At 40.4% G+C, this 14,718-nt stretch overlaps 1 protein-coding gene across 2 annotated transcripts in view; it reads left to right on the forward strand.

The window, feature by feature from the left end:
• LOC121505663 (chemokine-like protein TAFA-5) overlaps nt 1-14,718 on the forward strand; it is a 272,623-nt gene that overhangs the window by 234,853 nt on the left and 23,052 nt on the right. For both annotated transcript variants that reach the window (XM_041781150.1, XM_041781151.1), the window contains exon 3: nt 606-733. In XM_041781150.1, coding sequence (XP_041637084.1) covers nt 606-733 — 128 coding nt within the window. The remainder of the gene's footprint in view (nt 1-605; nt 734-14,718) is intronic.

A 14,718-nucleotide genomic window follows, 5' to 3' on the forward strand; every position in this document is an offset into this window, starting at 1 on the left:
TTCCTGGGACGAGGAGCTCCTTTGGTTTTATGACTCATTGTTTGAATAGCTTGCTCCAAAACTACATTAACAGGTCCTAAACAAAATAAAAGACTTTTGTTGTTTTACCATACAGAGGACTGAAAAAAACCCTGTCTTGTTTAAATATTGCAGCATTGAAGGGCTGTAAACTTGACTCATATTACTTTTGGTGTTTGATTATATTTACCTGACTGATCACAGCGCTCTCCATCTGTCTGATTCTTCCCATCTTTCCCTCATCTCTCACTGCTCTCATATCTCTCAATTGTCTCTTTACTTCATTGCTCTTCATCCACCTGTATATCCAATCTTTCTTACAATCCATTGCTCCACATCTCTCCATCTTTTTTACTCCATTTATATGTATTTCAATATTTTTCTCAAACCTCCTCCTTTCCATCATTTTCCATCATGTTAAATCTTTGCTCATATCTGTCATCCTCCATCTGTCACTCCCAAACCCACTCTCTGTATTTAAATCGTCACATCTCTGCATCCACCTCTCTATCATTTTTCTTCATCAGTTTATACAGTTTATTTTTCGCTCACCTTTCTAAGCGCTCTCTCTCTCTGTTGTTTTGCAGCTGGTATTGTTCGGAAAAAGCAGTGGTGTGAGATGGTGCCGTGCTTGGAGGACGAAGGCTGTGACCTGTTAGTCAATAAATCTGGCTGGACTTGTACACAGCCCGGAGGCCGAGTCAAAACCACCACGGTGAGTTCAGGCTCTCTTATAGCCCCCCAGGTTACACAATCCACTCACAGACCAGTAGGTGTTTAAAAAACTGGAGTGCTTACTGCACCGCTGGCACTGAGAACAACATGACTCCAACAGCTGAAAAGCAACTATATTATGTGTTTGTTATGTAAAAACATGGGATTGAAGCAGTTGTGATTCAACAGTTTCTCCAGCCAGGAATTAGTGTTCAGAGAGTACTTAATGAGACACATCCCTTCTTCTTTGTCATTGAAAAACTGACCCAGAGCAAAACATCCAGCGTACGGTCCTGGACGAAAGTATTGGCACCTCTGGAATTTTCCACAAAATACACCATTTCTCCCAGAAATTGTTGCAGTTACAAATGTTTTTGTATTCACATGTTTATTGCCTTTATGTGCATTGGAACAACACAAAAAAGCAGAAGAAAAAAGACAAAATTGACATAATTTTACACAAAAATCAAAAATGTGCCAGACAAAATGATTGTCCCCCTTGAGATTCTTCTTTTGAAACTGACAAAAGAATGCAACGCAGGATAGATGGAATGGTGGATAAACATCCTCAGTCAACTTCCACACAAATTCAGGCTGTCCTGCAGACTCAGGGTGCAAAAGTGTCAGCTGGGACCATACGTGGTCATCTGAATGAGATGAAGCGCTATGGCAGGAGACCGAGGAGAACCCCACTGCTGACAAAGAGACAAAAAAGCCAGACTGGAGTTTACAAAAATGTACCTGAGTAAGCCTCAGTCCTTCTGGGAGAACATTTTGTGGACAGATGAGACTAAGGCAGAGCTTTTTGGAAAAGCACGCCACTCCACTGTTTACAGAAAACAGAATGAGGCCTACAAAGAAAAGAACACAGTACCTACAGTCAAACATGGTGGAGCTTCAAGGATGTTTTGGGGTTGTTTTGCTGCCTCTGGCACTGGGTGTCTTGACTGTGTGCAAGGAATCATGAAATCTGGAGACTATCAAAAGATTTTGGGACGCACTGTAGGGCCTAGTGTCAGAAAGCTGGGTCTGTGTCAGAGGTCATGGGTGTTCCAGCAGGACAATGACCCCAAACATACCTCAAAAAGCACCAAGAAATGGTTGGAGACAAAGCTGGAGAGTTCTGAAGTGGCCAGCAATGAGTCCGGATCTAAATCCCACTGAACACCTATGGAGAGATCTCAAAACTGCTGTTTCAAGAAGCATCCTTCAAATCTGAGAGACCTGGAGCAGTTTGCAACAGAAGAGTGGTCCAAAATTCCAGTTGAGAGGCATAAGAAGCTTGTTGATGGTTATAGGAAGTGACTGGTCTAAGGTTTTTTTTTGTTTTTTTTTCCCAAGGGTGTGCAACCAAATATTAAGTTGAGGGTGCCAATCATTTTGCCTAGCCCATTTCTTGAGTTCTGTGTAAAATTAAGTCAATTTTGTCTTTTTTCTTCTGCTTTTTTGTGTTTTTCCAATGCACATAAATGAAATAAACATGTGTATACCAAAAAAATTTGTGATTGCAACAATTTCTGGGAGAAATGGTGAATTTTCTGGAAAAATTCCACAGGTGCCAGTACTTTCATCCAGGACTGTATGTCAGGTTTAAGCAGGATTTGGTAATTAATTTTCAGATACATTATTTAATTTGAAACATTTTCCTTTTGAAACAGCCAGATTTAAAGGCTCCCATTCATAGAATAAACAAACTGAGGAAACCTGCATTTTGCGTTATATGAAGGGCTTTTAAAGAGATTGCATTGCAGAAATCAGTGCAAATCATTCTTTCAAATAGTAATGCTCTAATTCATAAAAATATGAGGCGACTGTAATTATTATCAATCACTAAGAAAATTTAACCTAAGCTGGAAGAAGTTTGTCCCATCATCCTAAAACAGGCATAATCCTGACTGCTGACGTTAGCATCTCCACAGAAATCCTGTCTCCATGGAAACAGGATAAACAGAGTTTCTTAAAATATTCACCTTAAAATGCACAGAAAAACCTCAGGGCACAGGTGGCCTAGTGGTGTAAGGCGCTCCATGTATGCCGTCAGCCCAGGTTTGAATCCAGTCTGAGGCAATTTTTCCCCAGCTTTCTCATCCTTGTTTCCGATTCTGTCCCCTGTCCTCCTCGGATCAATAAAGGCATGAAAAGCAAAAAAATAAATCTTAAAAAAGAAGAACCTCTGTTGACAGGGCTTGAATGCAAAGCAAAACTAACTAAACCCAAATCCCCCATGACATCATGGCTTTTGGTCTGCTCCAAATAAGCTGGCTTCAACATAGAAGTCCTTTTTGGCCTTGGCCACACCTTAGTAAATTGTGAGCACAAAATTTGAATATGGAATGCAAAAATAAACCAATATTAAATCAATCAAAGTGTGAATTATTTATGGTTAAATGAAAAATAATAATTTATTAGGATCTAACAAGGTTGGAGTGTGGATGTGAGTGGCATTATCTTTGTGTCTTTGGCCGTCACACACTCTAAATGGCCCAACATACTTGACTTTTAAGATGGCCCAGTCAATGCTTTATTCTTGAAGTTGAATTGCCTCCATCTGGCCTCAGATTCAACCTGCCAGCATGCAGGACAAAAGACTTGGCCTTTTAAATGACTGTGTGCTTTAGAGAGTCCTTGCAGTTTTTGTTCAATTGTTGCATTTAATTGCTCATTGAGCTTCTATTCATTCTGTCTTTTATTCTGCCTTCATGGTCGGTCTTGATGTATGTTTGACTGCTGCCTGCAAAACAAATTGCCCCACTGAGGTTGGAAGAGGAGAATGGAGAAGCAAGAAGGGCTGGACAAAAAAGTGCTGATTTTAATACCTGCTTTCATTTGGTGTTAAAATGCATTACTTTCAATGCATGCAGTTAGCGCTGGCCTTTGTTGCTAATGAGGCTGACTTGCATGTCAGAGGGTCAGTTTTGCACTTAATTTTGAATGTCCCTCCTCCTCATTCATACATGTAAATGGGATAGGGTACTGTTTGCTCAGCTGAGCAGTCTGCATGCATTTTGTGTGCAGTTAGCGTGGGTTTCCCCTTTGCAAGTGCTCTGTAGATATTATGCAACTTTTTTTTTCTTTTTGGAAGCTGAAAGCTGCACAAAAAGCCAAACTATTCTTTAGTGCATTTGCCCCAAAGTGTCTGCAGCTAGACAGCTCCTACACAGCTGTAACACAGTATTGTCTCTGAGAGCTGCAGACATTCCTATTAAAAATTGTCATTTCTTGACAGGAATTGTACTGACTGCTTCAGATTTAACCTCCTGAGACCTGAGCTTTTGTTTAAAAACATTTTTTGTTTCTTAAGTTAAAACATCAGCCTTGTCTTTGAAAAGGAAGTTCTAAGAAATGTTTCAAAACCCAAATAAATTCACTAAAATTTCAAAGACAATAACTAAAATCTCTGTAAACTATTTTAAAGTACCCTATGATAAGTTCCTCAAATGTATAAAATCCTCAAATCTTGCAGGAAAAACTAACCTTGCAAAGCAGATGGATTTGCCTGTTTCAGTGTTTCTCACTGGTGAATCCATCTAGCAAAGCTTCCATCTAAACAGATCAGGCCCTGTAGGAAAGTAACAGGACCAATCAGGATTAAGAGGCAGTGCTTTCAGGTGTGGCAGAGTCGTGATGTAAGCAGGAAGCAACAAGAGGCCAGTGCAAATATGGCGTAAGTGTATGGATACTGATAAAGTGCAATTTAATCAAAACTTGATGACATTTCTTCATTAAAAGAAGAACAAAGAACAGCAGTGAGTTCTTTTCTTTTCAAAAACAACAGAAGTCGTTTGCTGACGTGTACAGTCGCCATGGTCGTGTTATGCAGTTCTCTATGGAGGTTACTCCTCGGTAGCGGCGCACACTTATGACATTGCGTGTTTTGTTGCTCTGATTGGCCCATAAAGATGAATGATCACCCAATCACCCTCTGAGTTTTTTTTCAAAGGATCTGTCTTTTCCCAAACACCCTCTATGGAAGATTACTACAGTGTTTGTGCATGATAATCGAAAACAACTTCTCTTTTCATCTATAAAAGAATTTAGTAAACAGAGCAGTTGCTATCAGTGACACTTAATACAACAAATTACTATTAAAACTACTAGACTACAACAAAATAAACTTTAAGCCAGTGACACTTGAAGATGAGTGTGTGTGAAATAGAGAGCAGATGGCTGATGGTCTTCTAATGGTTGAGTCAAATTTGACTTTAAAGACAGTGGACTTTGAGATAAAGATGGAGAAAGAAACTTAAGCTCTCAGCTACAAACTCAGAGTGATAACGTCAGCACACTAAAACTCAGTGGACAGACTCTGATTATACAGTTATACTAATGTTGGTGAAGGGGAAGGCCCTGTACTGGACATAAATGAGCACAGCAAAGTAAACCAACAACACATAAGCAGACAATAGGTCAGCAAATGCAGATTTAAATGAATGCACAGGAAACACGTCCTAATGCTTGTTCTATCCAGATCAAAACCTCTTACTTGTGATGACAGTGTGTGATTAGAGTCTGATGTCAAACTAGAGCCGGGAGTGAGCAGCAGTCAGCCCATTAATGTTCCTTCCACAGTTCCAGCAAGTTATAAGTCTTGTAGCATTAAGATTCAGCTGTTGGAGACGAGCTGGGCAACTGGCATGTCAGGTTACAGTAAAACAAAAAAAAAGCAAAAATAATTCCATTTGAATTCCTGAAAATATTTAAGCAAATTCCCCAAAATTTCAGTGCAATATCCTCCCACAATTTACTGCAGCATTTTAAAAAAAAAGTACAAATACATTCCTCAGAATTCAATGACTGATGAAATTATCCAACCTTCCAGACAAATTCCATGAAAATTTCAAAGAATAATCCTTTCCCCCCAAAGTCCCAATCCAATTGAAAATAAATAAACACATAAATACAAAAACAAAATGCAGCAAATTCCCCAAACTCTCCAAAATACATAATTTCAATGAAAATATGTCAAAGTGAATTCCCAAAAAAATCCAAACAGAAAATCATCCCAACATTTCATGCAAATTACTTAAACTCTGATGAATATTCTGGACAATAATCTCAAAAACAATAACAGAAATGATCACTTTGTCATAGACGAGCCAGGATGTGACGCCCTCACATGTGCGTGCCAGGGTCAAGCTGCAAAGATTTTTGGGTATTGCAAGACACAGATTGTAAAATCCTCATTACCTGCACTGAAAGAAGCTCAGTTTTACCTGTCACATTCAGCTGTTAACATAACTCTATCATGAATACTGTACCAGCTGAAAACCAGTTAAGGATTCATTCACAATCCCTTTAATGTTTTTCTTCTTTGCCGTCCTCATTTCTAGCTCATCACCAAAAATGTACGCTGTTTGTTTACTTCTTCGTCTCCAGCAATTAGCTTGAATTAGGGACGCTCTTAATGTTAATGATGGCAGCAGATGGGGAGCCAAGTGTTCGTGTTTGCGAAGATGCCGCCCATTCATTTACCCGCCCGTCCTTCATACCCCGTCTCAGCTCTCCAAGCCTCCTCCTCTCCACTTCAACCCTAACAAACAAACACACCTTCCTTTCCTCTTATGTTCTCACAGCTTCCAACCCCCTGCCTGCTTTACAAGACACATGAACGCTGTTGCTCATCCGCCTGTATACACAGCCTATACTGTAGCAATTAAAGAGGTCTCAGTTGAGAAATGTGTTACACAACACACATGCACAACACAGCTGCCCTATCTGTGAATGTCAATGGGTGAACACTGAGGACCAGTGGGGCATCATTAATGCATCTGTCATGATTTAGTCATCAGCTGAGTAACTTGTTTATGCCTTTCTGCTGTAAGACAAACACACATTTATATTCAAACACAACCACACACACACATAGCGGATACACACACAATCCTGAACCTACTTGATGTGTTTTTCACTGAGCTGATGGCCCCGTGCTTAGAACCTGTTGTGAATGGTGTGTCTTGCATTGGCCCGACAGCGACTAGTATATACCTGGCTGAAGAGACTGAGGCGACGGCCTCTACATGTTCCACCTATAATGTAAACTGATATCTGGGCAGACAGATATCACATGCACACATACATGCACGTGCATGATTACATGCTCTCATAGAGCTAGAGCGATTTATTACATTTGACAGATATGAGAACGTGTTTTTGTGTATGTGTAGCTGAAGGGGCTCAAGGATACAAGGTGGTCAGAAAATAGCATCCAATGCACTCTATGGACAAAAGTATTTGGCCACATCTCTTAAATACTGAACTTAGCTACATTATATTGCCACAAGTATTAGCTCACCTTGGCTCGCATATGAACTTAAGTGACATCCCATTCTTAATCCATAGGGTTTAATATGACGTCGGTCCACCCTTTGCAGCTATAACAGCTTCAACTCTCCTGGGGAGGCTTTTCACAAGGTTTAGGAGTGTGTTTATGGGAATTTTTGACCATTCTTCCAGAAGCGCATTTGTGAGGTCACACACTGATGTTGGATGAGAAGGCCTGGCTCTCAGTCTCCGCTCTAATTCATTCCAACGCTGTTCTGTCGGGTTGAGGTCAGGACTCTGTGCAGGCCAGTCAAGTTGATCCACACCAAACTCTCTCATCCATGTCTTTATGGACCTTGCTTTGTGCACTGGTGCACAGTCATGTTGGAACAGGAAGGGGCCATCCCCAAATTGTTCCCACAAAGTTGGGAGCATGGAATTGTCCAAAATCTCTTGGTATGCTGAAGCATTCAGAGTTCCTTTCACTGGAACTAAGGGGCCAAGCCCAGCTCCTGAGAAACAAGCCCACACCATAATCCCCCCTCCACCAAACTTTACACTTGGCACAATGCAGTCAGATAAGTACCGTTCTCCTGGCAACCACCAAACCCAGACTGGTCCATCAGATTGTCAGATGGAGAAGTGCGATTCATCACTCCAGAGAGCGCGTCTCCACTGCTCTCGAGTCCAGTGGCGGCGTGCTTTACACCACTGCATCTGATGCTTTGCATTGGACTTGGGGATGCATGGCTTGGATGCAGCTGCTTGGCCATGGAAATGAAGCTCTCTACACACTGTTCTTGAGCTAATCTGAAGGCCACATGAAGTTCAAAAGTCTGTAGCGACTGACTGCAGAAAGTTGGCGACCTCTGCGCACTATGTGCCTCAACATCCGCTGACCCATTTTACGGGGCCTACCACTTGGTGGCTGAGTTGCTGTTGTTCCCAATGGCTTCCACTTTGTTATAATCCCACTGACAGTTGACTGTGGAATATTTAGGAGCCAGGAAATTTCACCACTGGACTTGTTGCACAGGCGTCATCCTATCACAGTACCACGCTGGAATTCACTGAGCTCCTGAGAGCGAGCCATTCTTTCACTAATGTTTGTAGAAACAGTCTGCATGCCTAGGTGCTTGATTTGACACACCTGTGGACATGGAAGTGATTGGAACACCTGATTTCCATTATTTGGATGGATGAGTGAATACTTTTGGCAATATAGTGTATCTCCAGTGAAGGCCAATCTTAATGCTTCGTTATACCAAGACAATTCGGACAATGCTATGCTTCCAACTGTGTAGCAGCAGTTTGAGGAAGGCCTTTTTTCATTCCCACATGACTGTATACAAAGCAAGGACTATGAAGAGGTGGTTTGTTGAGTTTGGTGGGGACGAACTTGATTATCCTGATCTCATCCCCACTGAGCACCTTTGGCTTGGACTTGTGAGACAGGCTCTCTCATCCAACATCAATGCCCGGCCTCAGAAAAGCTCTGCAGATTTTGCATCCACATGCTTGATTACATAGTTAACACAAAGCTAGATGCATTCAATATATGACAGATTTAAGAGCTTGTGTTAGAATGTGCATGTTGAAGAGGGCTTGAGTCTGCATATTTGGTGGTCACTAGGTGGAAAACATCAAAAGCTTACATGTTAACATGCCCTTTTGGTGCATGTGGCTTGGCTTTTCATCTGTTTGCATATTCATTTTCATGAAAGCGTGTCCCTGCTTTCCTGCACGAGCTGGCCCTGTACACTTTGGCCTACTTGTACATTTCATATCCCGCTTAGGGTGTCAGTCAATGTACCTCACATCGGCTTACCCTGACAATATGTGGGACGTGACAGGTATTTCGTTCTTGCTTCATTGGCTACTTTAAGCTGGGTGACAGCTAGTCAAACGGCTGGACAGCTCTGTGCACTCATCTGTGCCGGTGCATGTGCGCGCGTGTTTAAGCAGCTTTCACTGTCAGGGATTCTAATAAGTGGGCAACAAACTGACTTGGTCATTGTTTAAAATTCAACTTAAAATTCTAATTTATGTACTGGATGAAGTGGCCTTTTTTTGACTGCTCCTTTCAAAGTTTTAAAGATTTGAGGACACAGCAACCCAATCATGCATGTTCCATAAAAATGCCTGAAAAGCGTTAAATTTAAGGGCAGCTCTGCAAATCAAATATTGCATAAAGGTCTTGTTATCTGCAAGCCCAAGGGGGAATCATACGCCAAACAAAACAAACAATTTACTCCTCAGCCTCCCTCTGGTTTGCTATGAATAAATGGCCATTTCCCTGCGGCCTTTCAAGGTTAAACCCAAAACTGCAGCTTACCCAATATTGCCCTAGGACGACTGTTGGCTGTGCACAGTCCAGTGAGCATGTCCAACCTGTCTGTCAGGTGTTTGTGCAAAAACATCAATGCAGACAAACAGACATGTCCCTCAGGGCATTTGACTAAGCCAGGACAATCTGACTCAGCCCCATAGCCCCATAAAGGGCTACTCTGGACAAATGTCAGGAGGCGCTTTGCGTGTATTGGTCCAATGTTTGAGAGTTTGTGTTTCCTCTGTCAAACACAGAGACATTGTTGTTCAGCACGACACCGCTGACCTCCCCTACCTTTAGTTGGAACTGCAGCTCAGTTTGTGTGGCAAGGCAGATTAAATGTTTGCTTTGTGTTCTCCCTCATCCTACAGAATAACAGCCGTCTCAGCTGCTGATATTTGATGTGCTTCTCTTTGATATTACTTCCAGGCATACTTGCTGTGCCTGACTTCGTCCCTGTCGTTTTCCTCTCCCTCTCTTCCTCCCTGTCCTCCTCTCTGCCCCCTCTCCTCATACATTCATCTTAGTCTGAATGTGCTTGAAGAGTACATGTTGTTACTGTCAAAAACACAATATGGATTTTTCTGGAGCCCGCTTTAGAAGACACACATGAAGATTGATGTATGGGTTGCTTATTGTTGACAGTGATGTTTTGAGTGGGGCTACTTTTATTAGCACGACTGCAGCTGGAAAGGACACGTTTCAAATAGAGGTGCACTTGTGAGGCACATCATTTATTTCAGTATCAAAAGCCACACTGATGCAGTGACAAGTTTCTCCTCTAAGCACTGACCTATCAAAAAATGCAATTCCTTAGAAGAGCCATATGAAGCTCGAAGACTATAAATGAGCTGCTTCAGTTCACTTAACTGTATTAATGGAACAATAAAATGCACTCCATGTCCATCAGCAACCACTTTATTTTCTTTCTGTTTTATCTCAGTACATAAAACTGCATTTGCTCAGATTGCATGCCTTATAGAGACCTGTATGAGCATTAAAATGATTAATAATCACTTACAAGCACTGTCCTGAAGAGCAGTCATAACATAAAGTTACAAAGTCTTTTAGAGTGATGCTACTGATGCTTTCTCAGGCCAACATTCTCCCTTTGTGGTCTAATATTTGAGCAAGCTTGCAACTTGGAGAAGCCCTGCCAACTTTCTGTTTTCTATGGTAGTGTTGGGTACATCCATGTGGGAAAAAATGACAGCATCAGTGAAAACACTGGAAATTACATCATCTTGGCCACAATAATAAAAATTAGCATTGAACACAGCCAGGGGCGGAGCCAGATGTTTAAAATCCAGGGCTAAGCCCAAACAAAGGATGGCTGGGGGGGGGCACTTCTCTAAAATCCTTTCGCTTATCGGACAGTTTAACGCACTATTTTTTGCACACTTTTAAATAAAAATGTAAATTCAAAATAACAACAAATCTGCATATCATTTAGGCAAAAATAATGTTGTTCAACCTAAAAAAAAAAAAAACTTAATTGATAACATCAATTTTTCTTAACCTAACTGAGCTAAAAATGTCGTTATCATTCTAAAATCGTTTTACATCATGCTGGAGTCCAATAATTTTCACTTCTGCCTCCTCAAAATGTCTTAAGGTAATATTTTACAACACATTGCGTAGGTAGTGTAATGAATTTGGTGAAAAGGTTTACAATTGAAGCTCTGCATTTTCAGATAAAGCACATAAAAAGCTACAGTTGGGGTTAGAGATACTAATTTATCCACAAACATGCTGAAATTATATTTTTAGAACAATGTTAAAAGCGTTTTACACTGCAGTGAGTGTATAGATGCAGAAGAGTATTAGGGCAGAAAAAGTCAGAATTCTGTCATTTTTCTCATAATATAAAAAAAATGCATACCATTTTTTGGGGGGATTAAATTTTTCTAATCCTCCTCCATATATATGATCTTAAAAGCTAAAAAAAAAAAAAAGATTTCTAGTTCAAATTGTTTTTTTGCTTTTTTTTTTCATTTTGCATTTATCTAACATAACACTCATAAGCAACCTTAAAGATTCGGGGTTTTTAAGAAAACATTCAGGGTTGAAGCCCCATCAGGCACCCCCTCACTCCACCCATGAACACAGCAGTCTAGAGTATTTACTCTCTTGGAGCCCTATCCTAAGCCCAAAGCCACCCATAAGGGGGGATAAAGCGAGAGCTTTCTGGAGCCCATCCAAACTCGGGTCCCATGGAGGCCTGCAAATCATTTTTTAAAGTTAATCTGTGATAATCATATTTATTTTCTAACCTGAATAGAAACCACTCTTAGCAAAGAAACACCAGTAATTTTTATTTATGCTGTAGTCCAACATATAACACAATTACCTTTTTATTAGTGACTTTAACAGTAGATGGGCACACTGAACTAAATCATTTGGGATGTAATGTCAGACATCATAGCTAGGCCATAATGAGCACAAATGACAGGATACCACAAAATAATGTTGAAAAGAAAAACAGACTTTTTTTTGGAAAAGAATAGCATAATTGTGAAAAGACACAAAACATGGGTAAAAAGTGGCAAAAACAAGGCCAGAAAACAGCAAAAAAGGGGAAGAAATGTAAAAAAAAAAGTGAGAAAAAATAGCTAAAGGTGGCAAAAATTGGACAAAAGTAGTAATAAAGTTGATTAAGTTGGGAAAAAGTGGCAAAGAGGGCAAAAGATGGAAAAAATGGGTAGAAAGCAGCAAAAAGTGGCATAATTGGCAAAAGGTAGCAAAATATGGGTAACAGACAACTAAAGAGAGGCATAAATGGGGAAAAGGGCCAAAAAGTTTCAATATAGGTGAAATGTGGTTAAAAAAAAAAAAAAAAAAAAAAAAAAAAAAAGGCAAAAACAGGTGAAAAGTAAAAAGAATGGTATAAAAGTGGCAAAAAATAAAAGTTCCATAAAGAAGCCAAAAGTACCTGGGTGCATCGGAGGACATCCACTTCACACCGGAAGTCGGAAAATCACTGCATATCTCATTTCCTAATACTGGAAGTCACTTTAACTGAACGTCTTCTTCATTGTTTTCTCCGTGTGTCACCGCCATGTGAACAGAGTTCAGTCTGCTAGTAGGAAATACAAGAAGACGAAAATTTGCGAGTTTTCAGATTAACAAGCACAGCGATAACGTTGAATTCATTTTAATGAATCAATTTATGATCCAAATTCACAAATCACTGAGCACAGACATGATATGCAACAGGAGACTGGCTGGCCAGACATTGGGCAAGTCGCTATGTCATTAGATACAGTAGACAAGGATCGTGCACTTTTTTTAGAATTAAAAGCTCAAACAATGGGATTGCATGGATTTAATGAATAATTTATAACAAATGATCAATATTAAAATAATAACGGACAGTCAAACATTAAAGCAGAATCCGGTTTCTTGTATTTTCTCAGTTAAATGAAAGATGTACTCCATGATTTAAATAAAACAGTTTCATTTATAATACAGTTTCATATATGTATAGATATTTTTATTTTGAATTTCTATACACATACTTACATATTTATCTGATCATTTAAACTTTTTATTCCGGTAACTTGCACAACAAGGCCTTTTTCACGCATATACGAAGTACTTCCGGTTCAGTACTTCACCGTTTATTGTGCCGGACCACTTATGCCAAAATAGACCATCCGCACGAAAAACGATTTACAACTTATTTATATATACTTACATTTCACTATCAGTTATAATTTTTATATGGGTCATTTATTAAATGATTTAGGCTATTTAAAACCCAGGTAATCTCGTTGTTTGAGCTTTTTATGTCTACTGTATTGAATGACGTACTGGACTTGCCTCTGGCAACATGGCGGCGACGTCAGCGTCCAGCCAGCCAGCCAATCTCCCGTCGCATATTATGTCTGTGCTCAGTGATACTTTAATTTGGATCATAAATCGATTAAGTAAAATTAATCTTATGTAATCGCTGTGCTTGTTAGTCTGAAAAGTCACGTATTTTTCGTCTACTTGTATTTCCGTATGTGACGAACTTGCCTCTATTAACATGGCGGCGATGCACGAAGAAAACAACGAAGAAGCTGTTCAGTTCAGGTGACTTCCACTATTGGAAGACGAGATATGGCGGCATTTTTATGACTTCTCGTGTGAAGTGGAGGTCCTCGGATGCATCCAGGTCCCTCTCGACCCTGAACAGGATAAGCAGAATAGAAAGTCGGGTACCTCAGTGGGTGTTGAGCTTCTCCATGGTCATGGGATTCAGACTGGTTGAAAAAGTGCCCTATAGTTTGATTTTACGTTTTCTTGAGAACTGTGTGGTATCTTAATGTTTTGGAGTTGAAATATAATTCTCTCTACATGCATTTGTTGAATACCCCTACATCTGTAACATCTATGCCATGTTGCCTCGACAGCTCGTGAAAATCAAAGAAATAAAAAGACTTTATGGAGCAACCAGGGGGTTAACTTACCGTTCCCATCACTTTCCTGCGTTTGATGCCAAATGATTTGAATATACATTTTACTGCACCGTTATCACAGGCAAACACTACCTTTGCAGCGTTCCCTAAGCGCTCCCCTTTGGAAAAGCGATATGTAGTCTCAGCAGACATCTCCTACAGCTCCTGTTCTCCGTGAAAGGCTTGCTGCTGTCGCTCTCCAGAGGGGATGGTGCTCTGCATTGTGCCCTCCACCATTTTAGACTGGCAGATGAAACAGGGCGCTTTCTCTCTCCGCGTGTGCTGACGCCGGGAGCTCGGCGAGAAAGGGGGGGGGAGTGAGAGCACCATTAGGGGAGAAAAGCAAAATCACCTCGGGTTATCCGACGGCTTTTGTGACAGGCCGATAAGGAAGAAAAGTCAAAACTGAGACAGAAAAGCTGTGTGAGCACAAAAAGGAATAGTTAGAGACAGAGAGGGATTTGAGTCAGTGTAAAACATTATTTTAGTCTTTTTCAGTTGGCAAGCATCAAGCAGCGGCTCTTGTCAAGCCTTTAAGTGTTTGGTTTGTTGGGAAGGACAGACCTCTAAAAAGATTTTTATAATTGCGTGAATTCTGCAGAAACTTTATTGAGTGCCATATCTATTCAGCATCCAGTAAAATACACTTTCTTTAGCCAGCAGCAGAATAGTTTTTTTCTTCTGGAAATGCAGTCAAATACACCTACTTATCTGCTAGAGTCCTATGCTTTTCACATGTAATTATACAACACCACGGTTTTCAAACACAGTTAGAAACAGTGAGTCAGACTTCAGGAACTGAAAAGACCAAAAATCTTTAAATGCTCAACTATGTCTCAATCTTGCGTTCCATTAGGTCTCTCTTGATTGGGGGGTATTTAGGTTGTGAACAGAGTGCTCTGAGCAGAAGTGGCACCTATTGAGAGAAAGACTGTGATTACAGTAATCAAGACT

Source organism: Cheilinus undulatus, linkage group 23 (assembly GCF_018320785.1).
Source record: "Cheilinus undulatus linkage group 23, ASM1832078v1, whole genome shotgun sequence".
Classification (NCBI taxonomy): Eukaryota; Metazoa; Chordata; class Actinopteri; order Labriformes; family Labridae; genus Cheilinus; species Cheilinus undulatus.